The 18,941-nt window shown below is 41.9% G+C and overlaps 1 protein-coding gene across 2 annotated transcripts in view; it reads right to left on the minus strand.

Annotated features, from left to right (window-relative positions):
- Window positions 1-18,941, minus strand: part of LOC309711186 (actin nucleation-promoting factor WASL-like) — a 28,844-nt gene that overhangs the window by 7,359 nt on the left and 2,544 nt on the right. The window contains exons 2-7 of one of the 2 annotated variants that reach the window (XM_082541309.1): window positions 14,993-15,127; window positions 11,095-11,181; window positions 10,738-10,834; window positions 9,772-9,795; window positions 4,488-4,689; window positions 2,602-2,644 (exon numbers count right to left, since the gene is read on the minus strand). In XM_082541309.1, coding sequence (XP_082397435.1) covers window positions 2,602-2,644; window positions 4,488-4,689; window positions 9,772-9,795; window positions 10,738-10,834; window positions 11,095-11,181; window positions 14,993-15,127 — 588 coding nt within the window. The remainder of the gene's footprint in view (window positions 1-2,601; window positions 2,645-4,487; window positions 4,690-9,771; window positions 9,796-10,737; window positions 10,835-11,094; window positions 11,182-14,992; window positions 15,128-18,941) is intronic. The other variant, XM_082541310.1, reaches the window with a different exon arrangement.

An 18,941-nucleotide genomic window follows, 5' to 3' on the forward strand; every position in this document is an offset into this window, starting at 1 on the left:
CAAAATGTGATTTCTGTAACTCATATGATATGATCAGCTGGAGAGAAGATAACTGACACAGGTCTGGATTAGAGAAAACCCAAAATAAACTCCAACATCTGCATCTTTTTTAAAATCATTAAGGTTATATGCTGTACATTCATTCCAACTTGGAAAAACACTTCAAAGAAACCATTAAAAGCCCAAAATTACCAAAACATTCGCGCCCATGTTGAGTGTATGCAAGCTTCTGATAACAACTGAATGTGAAAACAACAGAAACAGTCTTTACTTGTTAATAATTTTGGATAAAAATGCTTAATGTGATTTACAGAAAAAAATACTTTAATGTTGCTCAGTGGAACTTTGTATAATTTTGTCTATTATCAGACTTCACTGACACATGATGGCTCTCTTACAGCAACAGGAGAGGTGTTTAACTGTTGCTAACAGTAACGGTTTTACATTACCGTATTTTCACGACCATAAGGCGCACTGTGCTAAAAGGCGCAGTCTCAGTTATGTGTGCCCTTACTGTATTTAACACACACATAAGGCGCACTGGACCATAGGGCGCATACAAGTACCGTATGCGTATTTAAAAATAAAGCGGGAGCAAACCTGAATTCAGTACCTTACTCACATTTCTATTGCCGGTAATCGTCATCATCAACAACACACAAGCATACAAGTGTGCATATTTAAAAATAAAGCAGGAGCAAAACTGAGTTTGGTACTCACATTTTTATCATCAATCAAACCCATCGAAGTCCTCATCCTCTGTGTCTGAATTGAACAGCTGCGCTAAATCTCCATCAAACATGCCAGGTTCACTGTCTTCACTGTCAGAGTCACTTTCCGTGCCGTGCGGCTCCTCGGAAACGATGCCGGCTTTTGCGAAAGCTCGAACAACAGTGCCAGCAGACATGTTAGCCCAAGCATCTACAATCCATTGGCAAATTGTGGCGTAACTCGCCCGGCGCTGCCTTCCACTCTTAGTGAAACTGTGGTCTCCACCAGTCATCCATCGCTCCCAGGCCGCTCGCAGCCTTACTTTGAACGGGCGGTTCACACCGATGTCCAGCGGTTGGAGTTCCTTTGTCAGGCCTCCCGGAATGACAGCAAGCTCACAGTTCATTTGCTTCACAAGTTTTTTCACATCGGCTGTGAGATGGGCACGCTACCGTGCTGGTCCCCTTCTTCTCCACAGTGTGACTCACCGGGATGTCAAAAGTGAGCGGGACCTCGTCCATGTTAGTGATGTGGCTGGGCTGGATGTTTTTGTCGCCGATGTGTTTGCTGCAGTAGGAGCAGAAGATGGCCAGCTTTTCCTTATAATCCGCTGGAAGTTGCTGCGCTACCGTAGTCCTGGTCCGGATGGGAAAATGGCACCGTTTCATAAAACAAAAGCACCAAGACGGACCTCCTTGGAAATGTTCAATGTTCATCTCTTCAGCTAGTGAAACTGCTTTTAGCCGAATGGTGACCGTCGAAACGCTTCTCCCGCTCGCTCTTTGCTCGATGATCCACCGCTCGAGTCTTTCCTCCAACTCGGGCCACCTCGCCTTATGTCCGCGGAAACTCAGCTGCGTTTTCTTGACCTGCCGGAGCTTGTTTTCCAGCTTCCTCCATTTGCGAACCATCGATTCGTTAATCTTAAATTCTCTCGCCGCTGCTCAATTTCCATGTTCCTCCGCGTAGCTGATGGCCTTCAGTTTAAACTGTGCTTCGTAAGCGTGTCTCTTTGCCATTTTCAGGGTTGTTAAAACAACGATGTCCTGCATAATGCACATACCTGTTCTTTTATACAGGTATGTGCGATTGTCCCGGTACATACGATCAACGCCCACACTTCACCCTTTAACGTTCTCATGGTGTTCTCTACTACGTCCTCCTTACAACACATAGGGCGCACCGCGCTATAGGGCGCGCCGCACTTTTTGAAGAAAATCTAAGACTTTTAAGTGCGCCTTATGGTCGTGAAAATACGGTAAGCTAAAAAAAACAAAAACACAAAACTAAATTTAAATACTAAATTTAACTAAAAACAATGCCAGAAGCCTTTAGAGAGCGATCTACATGTTGGTCAACTACATTTTAGATATTTCTGTATAATTTTGGAAGGTTGAGCAATTTCTAAAAGTGTATCCTGATCTTGTCGGGACAATAAGTAACTGTGAATGGATCCAAAATGTATCTGAATGGGGCTTGCAGGGACATGACTGATCTGGGCCTAATCAAGTCTGAATCCATCATCCTTATACATTTTGGGTCTGTAAAGTAGACACATAAAGCTTTAAACAAGTACGTTTTAATTAATTGCAAGTCATATAGTAATGTATCATAAATGATCCAGTAACACACAGTAAATGTTGCCAGTACAAGGAAAGCGGAAGACACCGTGACAGCTACATTATTGCCCACAGAGTCAGCGTTACAAAGATGCAACCTACAGATGTTTTTTTGACCTGACAGAAAATCTCCAAATTCCTTCTGTGCAGGTTCTCAGATGCAGAGCAGGAAGCAACAAGAGCCAAATTTGTGCGATTTCATCAAGCAGCCACCACACAAGTCACTACTGTGCTTGCTTGTGTGTGTGTATATATAAAGGGGGGTACTCACATCAAAACCTGTGTTTGGATCCCAGCCCACATGACCAATGTGCCTGAAGAAGACAGATGTGTAGTGAGATCATGCAAACACGCGTATGTAAGTACACAGAAGAACATCAGCTGGTTAGCATGTGCACATGATACACAGTGAATGCACACACTGCACTCTGATAATGTGGCCATTGAAGGCTCTCAGACGTTAATGTAACATGTTCACTGTTGCCACAAAGGAGCCTATCATTGCTAGATCAGACTGTACAGACACCACAGTCCAAAAACTTTATCATTTGTCATTGTGTTTCAAGTTTTAGGGTGTGTAAAGCAGACTTTTGCTTTTCTGCTGTTCAGTCTCTGCCTACCAGCTAACACCAGCCTTTCTAATCTTGTGTTTTCCAATCAGCAAGCTTGATACAAGATTCTTTATTCGTCACATGCATAGTTATACAAATATAACACGCGGTGAAATGTAACCTGACACAATCCACTGGTCACTGTTATGGTGACCTTGATTCAGCTGCTTTCACAGAAAATCTTTTGGCTGGGTGAGCTACAACTCTATCATGATTACCTGCAGCTGGGAATAGTAGTCTTCCCACTCTGGAGTAGGGCTGTGCGATATGACCAAAATCTCATATCCCGATATAAGACATCTATCGTCCCAATAACGATATAAATCACAAAAATTTAACATTTTTTGTAAATTCTGTGAATCTCGGGCAGCTCGACTTGTGGGAAGTGTTTCCAGCTGGGCGTCATGTAGCTGGAGTCGAGTGTTTTAACCAATGGATGAATCGATACATTTTTAGACATAAGTTGTAAAGGCCGCAGTTTTCTTTGTAAGTATTTATTACACGGCGTGCTGCGGGGAAAAGCCTGTTCTAACGTTTGAGTCTAAGGTTTGTTTTCTAGCACCTGACGGCTCTTTTTTGCTTCTCATCCATAAACACTCTGCATACTCTTTCACGTCATTCAGTTTATTTTGAAAGGTCTCAACAGGATCTTGAGCTTTATTCTGAAAGGTTTATGTGGAAAATAAACAAGCAGACACGCGGTGGTTTTACCGTCGTTGTTGCTAATGACAACGCATAAAAACAGGCACTTGTCCGTCTGTAGTGTGGTTATATTAAATATAAGAGAAAGAGAGAACTTTAAGAAATTAATATAGCCACTACAGTGACCATCAAAATGATGAGAAAATATTGCCGTAAACAGTTTATTTTGCGACACCACAAAACAAACGATAGTGTAAAATGAAACGATAGACGTTTTTATATCGTCAGCCGATATATATCGTTATATCGAACAGCCCTACTCTGGAGATCAACTATGAGCTGGAGGTGTGAATTAGGTCATATTTGTGGGTTTCACAGCGTGGTATGTGTGCATATGTGAGGATATATATGCACATGTGCTAAAGGGACCACGTTTTTAACCCCTACCCTTGTGACAGTAAACAACAGAGAAATAATCAGCTACATCTCGTAGACAATTTTCAACCACACCAACTTAGACTGCAGCTGGTGGTCCTTGTTCTGCTCTCCCACTCACAGCAGATCTCCACAGCAGAACTAGGACTACTGTTGCCAGGTTAAATCTAGGATACTGCAGTTGAAATCTGTTTGGCCACAAGACAAAAGGCCTTAAGAGAGCAGAATGGCCACAAGAGCAGCTTGCCCATATGGAAGAACTGCAGTTACTAAACTGTCAAAATTTGATTGTGCAATAATAAATATTAATAATAAGTAATTTTCTCCATCAACAGATGAAAAAGTTTAACTACATGATAAAATATGTTCATTATTTTAGACATTTGATTTGGTTCAATAAATTAAAAAAAAGTCCTATTTGCTCAGCACTGGAGCACTCAGTACACTGTGTGGTGTGACTCGGACTCACTGGAAGTTGCTCGGCGTGCCGATATCGGCCTTCGTCAGCTTCTTCTTCTTGCCTTTGGTTTTCTTGTCCTTCCGGCTCAGGCCGCTGTGGCTCAGCATGTTGTTGATGTGATATGGCTGTTGATGGCTGTGGGAGTTGTGGAATCGGACATTGTTGATCTCCGGGTTCTTTATGTCTACTGTGGCCACATGCAGAGTTGGGCCTGTGCATGTGGAGGAAGTTAGCAGAAAGAGTTGAAAAAGTAACAACCACTATAATTTTTTTAATGATTTTTAACAACTCAGATTTTTATTGCCACATATTCAGCCAAAAAGTATCTTTGTGTGTGTGTGTGTGTGTGTGTGTGTGTGTGTGTGTGTGTGTGTGTGTGTGTGTGTGAGAGAGACACAAAATACAGAGTGAGTGTGATAAGTACTGATGATATATGCTGATGATACAGATGAGTATCGCCAACTCATCAGAAGTAGCTCGATGATCTTCATCGAACTACTACAAACCGCCTACGATGGCTCGACCAGCCAGGTACGCATTCATGACGAAGTGTCCGAAGAATTCCCCATCATGACAGGGGCCCGGCAGGGCGATGTGGTGTCACCGCTGTTGTTCAACATCGTCATCGATGCGATAATGCGCAAAGCATTCGAGGGCCGCCGCGGAGTCCAAGCCTCGACCGATCGATTTATCACCGATCTAATGTTCGCTGACGATAGCGCCATTTTTGCCGAAGACGACACCGAGGCAACTCACATCCTCTATGACATTTCCCGGCACTCCAAACTCTACGGCCTCAAGGTTAACGCCGAGAAGACCAAAGTCCTGACCACCGACGGCTCACCAACGATCGTCCACCTCGATGGTGTGCAGATCAAACAAGTCCAACAATTTCAATATCTGGGGTCCCTCGTCGAGGAGAAGAAAGTGGCATCATCAGTGGAGATACGCTCCAGAATTGGGCAGGCGGCGGCAGCATTTGCTTCCCTGCGCTGGTGCGTCTGGAAGAAGAACAACATCTCATTGGCGACAAAGATCTGCCTTTACCGAACCCTGATCCTGCCCATTCTACTTTACGGCGCAGAGACGTGGACAATGCTCAAACACGACCTGACCAAGCTCGAAGTTTTCCAAATGCGTTGCCTTAGATGCATTCTCGGCGTTTCCCTTCACGACAGTCATTCGAATGACACCATCCTCACCAGCTGCGGCAGCCAACCGACGATCAGCGACCTAATCCAGCGCCGCCGACTCCGTTGGTTTGGCCACATTTGTCGAATGGACCCAAGCCGCTACCCCCATGGCCTACTCTGCTTGACCCGCCCCACCGATTGGAGGGTGCATCGAAATGCACCAAAGAAGACATGGATTAAACAAATCCAGGATGATTTGAAGGCCCTTCGACTTGACCTCGAGCAGGCAAGAACCATCGCCTTAGATCGAAAAGCGTGGAAGATAATCGTTGATCAAGCAAGAGAACCTGCGGCACCTACAGCAGCGTACTGGTTGCGTGGCAGACCACCGCCGCTGGTCGCCCGCTAAGGACAAGAAGAACTCATCAAAACATTGGTAGTGTTGTGGTGTCACTGTTTTAGTTTTTATTTGTCATATGCAAGTTAGCACAGGGTCAACATTGGAATGAAATGTGTTTATGTGCGAGTAAATGAGTTTGTGTGTACATATTTGTATGCATCTTGACATCATGAGTTCAGTATTAGGACAGTGCAAAAACATAAAGGGACATCCATTGTGAGAGATTTAAACCTAGCACAGCACCTCTTGACAGATGCAGCACTAATCATGGCAGCACAGGAACAAGCTCCAAGTACAAGATCCATAGAAACTGGGTGCAGGCTGTGCACAGATGCCCCTGAGACAATCCAGCACATAACAGCAGGGTGCAAGATGCTAGCAGGCAGGGCATACATGGAACGCCATAACCAAGTGGCCGACATAGCATACAGAAACATCTGTGCTGAGTATGGCCTGGAAATCACAAGGTCAAAATGGGAACCCCCCTTATGGTGGTGGAGGATGGCTGAGCTAAGATCCTGTGGGAATTCCAGATACAGACGGACAAAATAGTGGTGGCTAACCAACCGGACATAGTAGTGGTGGACAAGCAGAGGAATACGGCTGTAGTGATACCGAATGAAAGCAACATCAAGAAGAAGGAACATAAGTACCAAGGGCTCAGAGAAGAACTCAAGAAAATGCAAAGAGTGAAGGTAACGGTGGTCCCATTGGTAATCGGAGCACTACGTGCGGTGACTCCCAAGCTAGGCGAGTGACTCCAGCAGATCCCAGGAACAACATTCGAGATCTCTGTCCAGAAGAGTGCAGTCCTAGGAACAGCAAAGATGCTGCGCAGGACCCTCAAGATCCCAGACCTCTGGTAGAGGACCTGAGGTTGAAGGATAAAGATCACCCACCCTTATTTACACAAATATATATATTTTAAAGGCTTAACGCCTGTCTGAGGGAACTGAAACTAAATTCCATGAAATGCTGGTTTGCTCTTAACTCTAGGAAAATAATCCAAGCAAGCGACCCTTTTTGACACTCTTACAGTGCCATCAACATGCCTTGCTATAACCCCATGTACCGATATGACAGAAGGCTGCCACAAACTGTGTGATTTCATCCGTCTGCACTGAGCATTCATGACATATTCTTTTTTTAATGTGCACAATGAACTGTCCATGTTGTTGGTGCAAGCCATACAGTGTGGAAATTCCTTGTAATCTCCACAAACTGAAGTAACATCTGACACAGCCACTAATCCACTAGTAATCTATGTCTGAATCCCTGGTTGCACCCCCACCACACTCCCCAAGAATTCTGGACTTCTACAACTAGACCAACAGGTCTACCTCATCAGCAGCCTAAGGACTAGGGTGGGATGGGGGAGGTGCTTGTTTCCCTGCCTTCAAACAGAGCTGTTGAGGTACTTTTGCTTTGATATCAAAATAAGTACTTTAATAGTACTGACTGAAAAGAAAATACAAAGGATTAATCATTTATAAAATTCTAAAAACTAACATCAAATATCCATCCACACTGATAACCACATTTTACAGCTTCTTAATTAAAGCAAGGACTCAAAAGCAGCCATCTTTAACCAATATCCAACCTAATCATTTAGATGAACAAAAATGAAGAACGTGCTAATTTCTATTTTGAAAAAAATTCACAAAACATGAATGAAGTTTAATAAATATTTTAAACTGATGTAATACATAATTATTAATAAGAAGTCCTGGCATTAGCAGGTACAATACACACATAACAATCAGTAATGCACTCAACCACCGTGGCCTGTATGCACGCTCACCATGCAAGGCTCCACAGCTGAAGAAAAAGCATGTTGAAGCGCAGAACAACATTTAGACAAGGTCAAAGGTCAAAGGCACTGCAAAAACACAATACCAACAGTGAAGTTTGGAGGTGGGAACATCATGGTGTGGGGCTGATTTTCAGCATATGGCACTGGCATGCTTCATGTAACTGAAGGAAGGATGAATGGAAAATGTACAGAGACATTCTTGATAAAAACCTGCTGCCATCTACCAGAATGATGAAGATGAAATGAGTGTGGATGTCTCAGCAAGACAATGATTCCAAACACACAGAAAGAAAGAAATTCAAGTTGCTAGAACGGCCCAGCCAATCATCTGACCTAAATCCAGTTGAAAATCACTGGAAAGCACTAAAGCTCAGAGTTTATAGACGGGGCCCACAGAACCTTCAGGACTGTTTGTGGGGAAGAACGGGGCCAAAATCAGACCTGAGCAATACATATGACTAGTTTCTCCATACTTGAAGATGTTATCACCAACAAAGGCTTTTGTATGAAGTATTAAAACCCACACCAGAGGGTTTAAAGAGAACAACAGAAAGCGTGTGGTCTACATACGGCACAGAAAGGTTTCTCCATAAACCAGATTTAACCTGCTTCACTCTGTCAGTGTGAGAGCCAGACTGTGAAACAATGCTGCCAATGTGTTAGGAAACAGTCTAATGGCATTTCTCAAACACACACACACACTAACACACACACACGTTCTGTAGGACGAACGCTGTTGTCATCACTGTCTCGCCTATGCGGTCATACAAGGAGGTCCTTCTACAAGACCAGTGTTTGCCAGTTTGATCAACACTGCTCTTAAACACTGGATAATGGGAAATGGACTGGTTCATATATAGCGCTTTTCTACTTTGAGCACTTAAAGTGTTTTACACAACTAGCCTCACTCACCCATTCACAAATTTACACCCATTGCACAATCTAACATTCAAGTGCATTCAGACTCCGATGGATGATAATATGTTGCCCAAGGATATCTGGCATGCAACCACCAACCTTCCCCGTTAGTATGTGACCTGCTCTACCACCTGAGCTACAGCCACTCCTACAGCCACTGCAGCTCTGAACTGTTCTAGAAATAACTAGCTGAACTGGACATCAGCTGGTTCTTATTCTATATCCTAGTACAAAGTCAATGGATTCCTTACCAATCGCCATCAAAACTGTCTGAAGTTCATGTGTTTAACAGCTTTCATTTAATGGTCTCTCCACTGTAACCATCAAAACCCACACAAGCAAGTTCAAACAGATATTCCAACTGCTAATTCACTCAGTAATTTTCAAAATACACACACAAAGAACAAAACAAAACAAAAAATAGAAGGTCAATAGTAGCAATCGGGTGCATTTGTTGGGCATATTTGGTGGTTTATAAGCAGATGATCTATATGTACGAAACGGCAGTTTCTGAAATCTAAGTGTTACTAATGTTTAGGAGGTGTATTTACAGAAAGACCTGTCAAACCACCATTTAATTCAATGTAGCAAAAGGGATTACATGAAAACTGAACCAAGAAACTAAAAGCTCAACATGTATTTGCGCACAGATAATTACTGCAGTCCTGGCTTAGATTCTTAGAATTCATTTATTTAGAATAGTAACCTGCTAATATTGGAAATGATTGAGTGCCTATATTCTTGGTTATTCAGTGCTTCATATGCTACAGTTTTAGCATATTTCTATCAATCCTCTATTGAATCCTTGGATAACTGAAGCGTTTACTTTGCCATTTCTCCACATGTTGCATCTTGCTGTATTTCTTTGGGTTTTTTTTTTACTTCAGGGGATGAATGACATCCTCATTTTATTCATTTCTATGTACTTGTTATTGAATTTTTTAAAGACTGAATGAGAAAAATAATTTTTACAAAATTAACTAAAGTTAAGAGCCTACGTAAGCAAAACTTATTAAGAGTTTAACATACCATTTTTAGGGTCGCCTCTTTTCTCTGCAAAAGAAAAATTAACAGAATTATGGTTTCAGAAAAGTAATCACGAGTCAGCAATCTTTAGAATGTATGAAGCGGAACTTATTAAGAGGTTTTAGTGAGAAAAAAAAAAAAAAAAAGAGTCAGAAAAGTGCTTTTTAGGTTCAGTTAGTTCTGTTAAAGCCCTAAGCTGCAGAAATGCTGCTTCACATATGAAAAAGCATTTTAATAGAGCAGTCAGGTTATTCTTGGCCTGAGCAGAAAAAGAAGAGAAGCAAAATATTTGAAAGCTCAACTGTGTTTGCCATACAGCGTCCTGCCAGCTGTGCCAGCCCCGTGAGCCTTTGAACCCTCAGTCATCGTCACAGTTTGAGAGGTGCACTTCAAAAGGCCAACATGCTGGAAGGAGCTGAAGGGAAGTCAGAGGAGCCTCACAGCAGAGACATTTACTCTACTGAGAAAGACTGACAGCTTTACAGCAGCAGAGAGAAAGAGATGGAGCACACAGCAGCGAAGCGAAAGAAAAAATAGAAATAGGGGAACAAAACCCCACAGAAACAAACAAAAACACAGTCCCAAACCAAACCTGTCAGTGGAAACCACAGCTTGATGACTGATATGAGAGGTGATTTTTTTTTTCTTCCGAGAAATACTTTTGGTGAGGATCAGTCCACTACAAGCCTTCCACTGCTAGTGTCCGGAGAGTCAGTGCTATTCACAGCTCAAAGTAGAGCTGTTTTTACTTTCACCACTAAACAATCCTGCACTTTTAACTACCTCCCCTCCCTTTTCTAACAGTGTGCCAAACTCTAAGTCAGCCCCAAACCTGCCTTTAAGGCAGTGACTTCTGAGCCGCATTCAGGCTGAGTGAGCAAAAGATAAGGTGTGTTCTCCAATAAAAGTTGTGAAAGGTTAAACCAATTGAGGAAGAACACAAAGACAAACTGATACATTAAAGTTCACCTATTTTCCGCTGTCGTCGGTTGAGCAAGTCATCAATGGTGGCTCTGAATCGTTTGGCTTCTTCTTCGCTGGCGAAGTTCAAGCCAATCTGACATGTCTGAAAGAAAGAGAAAGGGTGAAATGTGATTCTAACAGCTTTCTCTGAAGAACAGAAAAACTGTGCAACATTAAATCGTAATACACTGTAGGTGGATAAAGACAAGCCTGACAACTGATATTTGGAAATATGAAAGAACCACACAGCCTTATTTTATGCTGATAAAATTCTTGGTGAGAATAGACTCTAAAAACAGGAAGACTAATCATCTGCTGTAGACATTCAAGTCTTGAAGAAGTCAAAAGAAAACAAACACTTACATCTCCTGCAAATGTAATGAAGTAGGGTCTGGAGTTGCTGATGAAGAAGTTGTGGTAGAGTTCCTGTTCAAACATCATTTTCCCTTCCTACAGAAAAAAAATTACGGAAAAATGAAATTGAAAAAAAAAAAAAGTTCAGAAAAAAAATCTGACTTCTAATCCTCTACAACTTAAATTCATACTCCCAACAACCCAAAGAGAGATTTAAGAGCTGGCTGCTTGTTCAAGAAATTAAATGTCTTCTGGAAGACAATGATGCATTTTGGTATCCTTGAACACACCTCCATAAGGAGCTCACCTCCACTTAGTTAAATGAAAAAAAAAAAAAAAAAAAAAAAAATCACCAACAACACAACCAACAAGAAACTGCCAAATATTTGCAGCATGCATTTTCTATCTACAAGTAGGGCTGGGCCGTTAATTAGAAATTCAATTAAAAATTTGGCTTTGAACACAATCAAACAATTTAAATATGATAAAACAATTACTTATAATTTTTAAGCATAAAACTTGAGCCCTGCCTCTCACCCTATGACAGCTGGGATAGGCTCCTGCGCCCCCCCACGATCCCGAAAAGGATAAGCGAAAGCGAATGGACGGACTTGTATTTTATGTTGTGTAATAAATTAAACGCAACGCCTTTTTTCATATCAGTACGTTTACTTCAGCTCCAGCCGAGATGACGGAAGAGTACTTTTGGTCAACGAGCACTGACTAGAGGAAGTAAAAGTTACAAAAAGGTTTTTCAAATCAATTTTATTTATATGGTGCCAAATCACAACAACAATTGCTTCAAGGTGCCTTTTCTGCAGGTGTCTCAGCATTTCCTAGTTTCTGTTACTCAGTCCATGGGACTGAGGTGCTGGGTTTATTATTGGCCCTGCCATCGCACTACCTATAGTTATAATACAGGTCATCTGAGATGCAAGTCTGCCGTCACCTGCACCCACAGACCACCCTCGGTGATCAATACCTACTCGTCTGGTCCACAAACAGTATAAAAAATAAACATAGTTTACAGATCTGAAAAGTGAAGCAAAATAGCTTAAACCTGAATTCTATTTAATGGCCACGAGGAGACAATACTTCTGGCTGCAAATACACTCTGAAAAATACTTTCCGCTGAGTTAATGAGTAAAGATAACGAGTTTATCAGTCACTTATTTTGGGTCATACTGAATAGTACTGACTGGTCATACAGTGTTTCAGAAAGGCAGATTATCCCTGTTACATTCATGGCTAAACGTGAATGTAACAGGGATGGTAACAGTCAGACCCTCCTCTCTCCTGTCACATCTAGTTCAATCAACAGATGGTTTGTTAGCTTAATGCAATCTTATACTTCTGAAATAAAACCTGACCAAAATAATCATGACTGTCCTTCTTGTCATAATTCAGCATTCCTTGATTCTGATAAGTGAGCAGTGTTTTTTCCCATTAGAAAGAGAAAATAAATATATACATGCATATAGAGCAGGGCGATATGGCCAAAAATATTTATCACGATATATATTTGAAAATTTGCGATAACGATATAACTGACGATATAATTGATGCGAGACAAAATACAACTCCACAACATTACTAGCGCAAAAAGACAACCTTCCATTTATTTTCACTTAAACAAGAAGCTGGTTTTTATGTACATTAAAGCTTTATAAAAATCTAACAGTGCAAATGCAAATTCCTTGCTGAAAGTTTAACCAAAAGGCATTTCCAGTAGAAATGGGCTGACATATCCTGAGCATAACCATGTATAATATCCACTGAAGTTAAAAAGAGGTGCTTTGCAACATTAAACTGCAGTGTGCAGTACTTATTTTTCGGACCATAAGGTGCACGGGATTATAAGGCACATTAAGCGAAACAAAGCAGTCAGATAAATCAAACTTTATTAAACTCATTCTTCTTGCTTCCTCCACTTCTGTACCATTGATTCATTAATGTTGAATTCTCTGGCAGCTGCTCTATTCCCATGTTGTTGCAGTATATTAATGACTAACCTCGTATTGTGGATGGATTATCTCAGTTGTTCTCCTGACTGAAGTTTGGTCCGTTTACAGCATCCTGCCATGCGATTGCATTTGTCTCTAACTATCAGGAACCTTAACGTTAACTTTTATAAGTGGAAAAGTGTTAGTGTTCGTCCTCCAGCTTCACTGTTTATGTTATGCTAACATAGCTGTGTCGCTAGCGATCACGTAGCACATCATTATATACCAGCTAGCCCAACTTCAGTAACCCTACAAACGTCACTGCTGTTTAGTTTCCTGTCTTCATTTATGTTGGACGTGATAGCAGAGCTGTACGTTTGAATTTTTTCAGAAATCTCTCAGTCAGAACATGCTATATCATGCTTAGGTAACTAGCGAGCTAACTTCCGCTAGCTTCCTGCTAACTTCTAACTCCGTTAAATGTAATAAATTTTGTTTTCATGGATGCCTGGAAGTTAAACTCCATAGTTACACCTGGTAAAGCAGCAATGCTGATCGTTTTATTAAAGATGAAAGAATTTAGACAGTTTTTAAACTCTCAGTGATGCTGCAGTGTTCGTTTGACCTGAAGTATACGGAGTTTAGGACCCAGATTACTCCCAGATTTAAGAGCATCTTAGTCCGACAAATACGACAATAACGACGGCCGCTTGCATGTTCTGCAAAAAAATGTGCTTTGTCGTGTATCTGACGGACAAACACCAAACCAGTTCCACATCACGGAAGTTGCACCATTTTTACAAACCAATTCTGGTTCATCTGTTTCACTCAACAATCGGCCATGTGCGTATGAAAACAAAGGCACTGCGCATGCGCGTTTTACTCATATTCTATCGCGATATTTCATTTTCCTATCGTTGTCTAACATTATACCAGTATTACCATGAACGGTATAATATGGCCCAGCCCTACATGGATATATATACAGCTTAAGTCCACACTGATATTACTTTGAGAGCCTGTATCCGCCTCAGGCAGTAACACATCTGATAATTCATTTTGATCCATTTGAGATGTACAACTGAATGTACATCATATATAAAGTGCTGTTCTAATTAAGTCAGTGAACACACAGAGTAAATGTGAAAAGTCTGGCCACAACCCTCCACAGAAGCACTGAGAAAAAAAACTAAACAATTTTGTTCCAAGCACTATTCTTGAATAAAGTCTTGATGCATGCTCAATCATCCAGGAGAGGAAATCCCAAAAAGTTGATTCTGTTTATCTGGACGTAGCGTTTTCAGTGGGAGAAACGTTTCCACACTCATCCAGGTGACTTCTTCAGTCTCAGCTGACTGCAGGTTTCCCCAATCTTATAAACAGTTCATTTGCACAATAACTGAAACTAGCACCACTGGCAAACAGCGTTATTGCTGTTTTTGTTGATCAGTGGTCATCACAATTTGCATATTAATGATCAAGGAACTGACCTCACAGCCCATTGTTTGCCAGTGGTGCTAGTTTCAGTTATTGTGCAAATGAACTGTTTATAAGATTGGGGAAACCTGCAGTCAGCTGAGACTGAAGAAGTCACCTGGATGAGTGTGGAAACGTTTCTCCCACTGAAAACGCTACGTCCAGATAAACAGAATCAACTTTTTGGGAATCTAAGTAACCCCCTTTAAATCCGTGTTCTTATTTCTTTTACAAACAAGATATGAGTGTTTGTGAACATTAGAGGCAGATTCTATTAAATGCACCGATTGCCTGTTTCCAGTGCTGTAACCACTGCTAAGCTAACTGGCAGCAGGTTCATATCTCAGTTTTTCTTCTGACAGAAAGCAAAGAGGAAGAAAGAAGAAAAAGAAAATTCCAAAAATGTGAAAATAATCATTTAAGATGCATCTTTCAACTATTCTGCGGTGTTTAAAGCTTTTGGATTGTTTCCGTTTGGTGTCACTCACCTTGATGTCAAAGACTCTGATGAAGTAGGATCTCTGAGGGTTGTCCTTGACAAGGCAGACCACTCCACAGCACCTCTTCACCCAGTTACAGCTCCTCTCAGCACCATACACCTGGACCACTGCTGAACACAGAGTCTGAAGCACAGATATGATGGTTAATATCATCACCTTTGTGATTTACAGAAAGAACAAAGACAACTACAGAAAAGAAGGTTACGTTGCTGAAAATGTAACCACTTTATCTCCCTCCATTTTTTCTTTAAGATTTTACAGACACACAATGTTCTTTAGTATATACCTGTAAACTCCATGTGTGACAAATGGAGGAGGAAACATACACTATGCAAAACCTTCAAACAGCCACAATTACAGCTGGGAGGAGAAATAGAGTTGGTTATCAGGGAAACACTGAGACCTTTGGAAATCAGATTATATATGTCAAATGCATTCTACCTTAACAGGGAGTCACAAATATCAAAGGCTATCAAAGGCCCTACACTGATTCGTGAGTTGTGACTCAGCTGTATTGATGTAGTCACAAACAAAACAAGAACTCTGATGACAAATGGCTGACTTTACATTTACATTAGGTGAAAAGTGAAGGACTTGTAACTCTTATACACCGATTCCCAACTTCAGGAGGGTAAAACTTAAAAGTACTGACACCGCCTCATTGTCTTACACTTTTCCACAGTGTTTTAACAACAACAAGAGGAGTCCAGCTGCAGTAGTCAGCACTGCACAGGTTTCAAACAGCTCCAGTTTGTGGTTTCTGCAGAGGTTGCACAGTGTTTGATGCACTGCCATGATTCCTCTGCAGTGGAAGTAACTCCGGCTGCTGAGGAAGTTAAGAGGAAATGTCACTGCGTCCTTTCCATCTGTAATTTATAGGTGTAGGTCAAAGGAACAGGTGCAAACACTTTTCAGCAGGAAATCACCAATCAGCATCCCCCAGAAAAGGTCAAAATGTGTTCCTTAAAACCTTAAATTAAAAGCATCTAAATTCTTACAGAGGAGAAGAATGCAGCAATGAACACAGACAGTGGTGACACTGCAGCCTCTGCAAGCTAAGATCTTAGCATCTGTTAACGATGAACGCAAAAATCAATATCTCAGTCATTTTTATATCATTAGCAGCCTGGCTGCTTCCTGTTAAACTCCTGATAGTGCCTACTACCATGAGTTCGTGCTAAAAATGTGTACATGCATTAATCACTGAAGACGTAACTGATTTGAGCAGTTAGTATTATGTAGCAAATCACAGTCACCTCAAGGCACTTTATATTGCAAGGCAAACACCCTATAATAATACAGAAAAAACTACAATACTCAGATGGCCCCCACAAGCAAGCATTTGGCAACAGTGGGAAGGTAAAACTCCCTTTTAGCAAGAAGAAATCACTGGCAGAACCAGGTACAGGGAGGGGCAGCCATCTGCTGCAGCCAGTTGGGGTTGAAGGGAAGAGAAAAAAAAAGAAAAGAAAAAAGAGCGCGAAAAAGAACCAGAGATTATTAATAACTCATGATTAAATGCCTGGCGTCTAAACACAGCGAGTGAAAAAAGGTGAGTGAATAAGAAATACTCTGTGCATCATGGGAAGTCCCCAGTAGACTAGGCCTATTGCAACAAAACTAAGGAAGGATTCAGGTCCAGTCCTACTTGCTTTATCAAAAAGGAAGGTTTATCTATTGTTGTGATCCAAATTGGAAGCAGAAGAGGGGCTTTATAGCTGAAGGCTCTGGCTCCCATTCTGCTTTCAATTTTCTAGGAACCACAAGTTTAGCCTGCAGTCCAAGAGCAAAGAGCTCGCTTATGGTGTTATGGTACTATGAGATCTTTTAAGATAAAATGGGGCCTGATTATTTAAGACCTTTTATGCGATGAGAAGGATTTTAATTAGATTCTGGATTTAACAGGAAGCCAGTGAGGAGAAGCCAGTTTGGGAGAAATATGCTCTCTCTTTTCTAATCTCTGTCAGTATTCTTGCTCAAGCATTTCAGATCAAATGAAGGCTTTTCAGAGTTTTTTTGGGGGGGACATTTTGATAATAATGAATTTCACTAGCCTAGCCTAGAAGTATAAAATGCATCAACTAGTTTTTCAGCATCACTCTGAGATAGGATGTTTAGAGATATTACACAGATGCAAGAAAGCAGTTCCACATATTTTTGTTTAATTTGCGCAGTGTTACTCAGTGATACTAGCAGCCAAGGTAATGCCATCCAGAGTGAGTATCTGGTTAGATGCCATGTTTGTAATATTTATTTTGCTATATAAGGACAATAACCTCAGTTTTATCTGAACTTAGAAGTGGGAAAATGATCATCCAGTTGGCAAGATAAGTGGGCCAGAGAGAGCTTGAAGTCACCCCGGCTTACCTCTAATCACATCTGAGAGAGGGAAAAAGGTCTTAACATTCAACCTTTTATGTTTAAAATGATACAGACTGTTAGTCTTGGTAGCAGGGGATCGGTCCGCCAGGGCCTCCGCTCCTGGCCACCGCCTGACACACACTGCACCAGACCCCTACAGCACCTCCTGTGGGTGGTGGGCCTACAGAAGGATGGGCCCATGTCCCTTTTTCAGGTTGTGTCCAGACAGGCCCCATGGACTGAGGCCTGGCCACCAGACACTCGCCCTTGGGCACCCTCTACGGGCCCAGCTCCAGGGCAGGGCCCCAGTAACCCTATCCCAGTCAGGGTGAACTGTTCCTCTGATTGTTATCGCTATGTCTGGTCCTTCACCCAGGACCAATTTGCCATGGGAGACCGTACAGGAGGCAAAAGTCCCCTGAGAACATAGCCCCTGGGATCCCTGGGACACAAACCTCTCAAGCATGATAAGGTAGCGATTCACGGAAAAGGGTGGAGTACCCACTGTGGGACAGAGACGAACTGATGTCCCAAGTGGAGGAGTTTAAATATCTCAGGGTCTTGTTCACGAGTGAAGGGAGAAGGGAGCGGAAGATCAACAGATGGATTGGTGCTGTAGCTGCAATGATGGGGATGCTCTACCGGCCTGTTGTGGTGAAGAGAGAGCTGAGTGTAAAAGCAAAGCTCTCAATTTACTTGTCGATCTACGTCCTTTTCCTCACCTATGGTCACGAGCTGTGAGTAGTAACCGAAAGAACGAGATCGCGGATACAAGCGGCAGAAATGAGCTTCCTCTGAAGGGTGGCTGGTCTCTCCTTTAAAGACAGGGTCAGAAGTTCGGCCATCCGGGACAGGCTCAGAATAGAGCCGCTGATCCGCCACACTGAAAGGAGCAAGTTAAGGTGATTTGGGCATCTGACAAGGATGCCTCCTGGGTGAGTCCTGGATGAGGGGCATGTCCCACCGGGAGGAGGCCGGGAGGCCAAGGCGCACTTATTCTCTTAACCTTTTTCCTCACAAAGATCAGAACAAGGTCAGCATTATCTCAGAGTAGGTTAATTAGATATGTATAATTCAAGTGATTTGATTTTGTTTTTATTAGTATTATTTGATTCTGCTTTTGTTTTACTGATTCTAAATTACTTTAATAAAATATCCTGCATCACAAAAGTCTACATTATGGACATTACCTTTTTAGCCCTTTGTTAAACAGTACAGGTAAAAACCCGAGTATTAATCTGCTTTAATATAAATAGCTCTTAGAGGCCACTTCAGCCTTACAAAAGTAACAGACCCCTGGGACTTTCCCAAGTCACTAAATGAAACCAATGATTTTCCAAGAGAACCTATCTGGAGGGGAGCTGCCATTAACAGGTGTGACTACTGGATGCCAGGCCTGCAAGGGTACTCAGACTCCCGTTTTTTCGCATGAGAGGAGGCAGGGTAGACACCTGGAGAGCTTTTGAGGCAGTTAGAATTGGGCAAGTCCCCTCACCCATCAGCTCCACATAAGCTCTGTACTGCCTACTGGGTAAGATCCATGGGATCAGAGATTAGGATTAATTTGACGGAGCTG

The sequence above is a fragment of the Aulonocara stuartgranti genome (assembly GCF_965226115.1).
Source record: "Aulonocara stuartgranti genome assembly, chromosome: 7".
Classification (NCBI taxonomy): Eukaryota; Metazoa; Chordata; class Actinopteri; order Cichliformes; family Cichlidae; genus Aulonocara; species Aulonocara stuartgranti.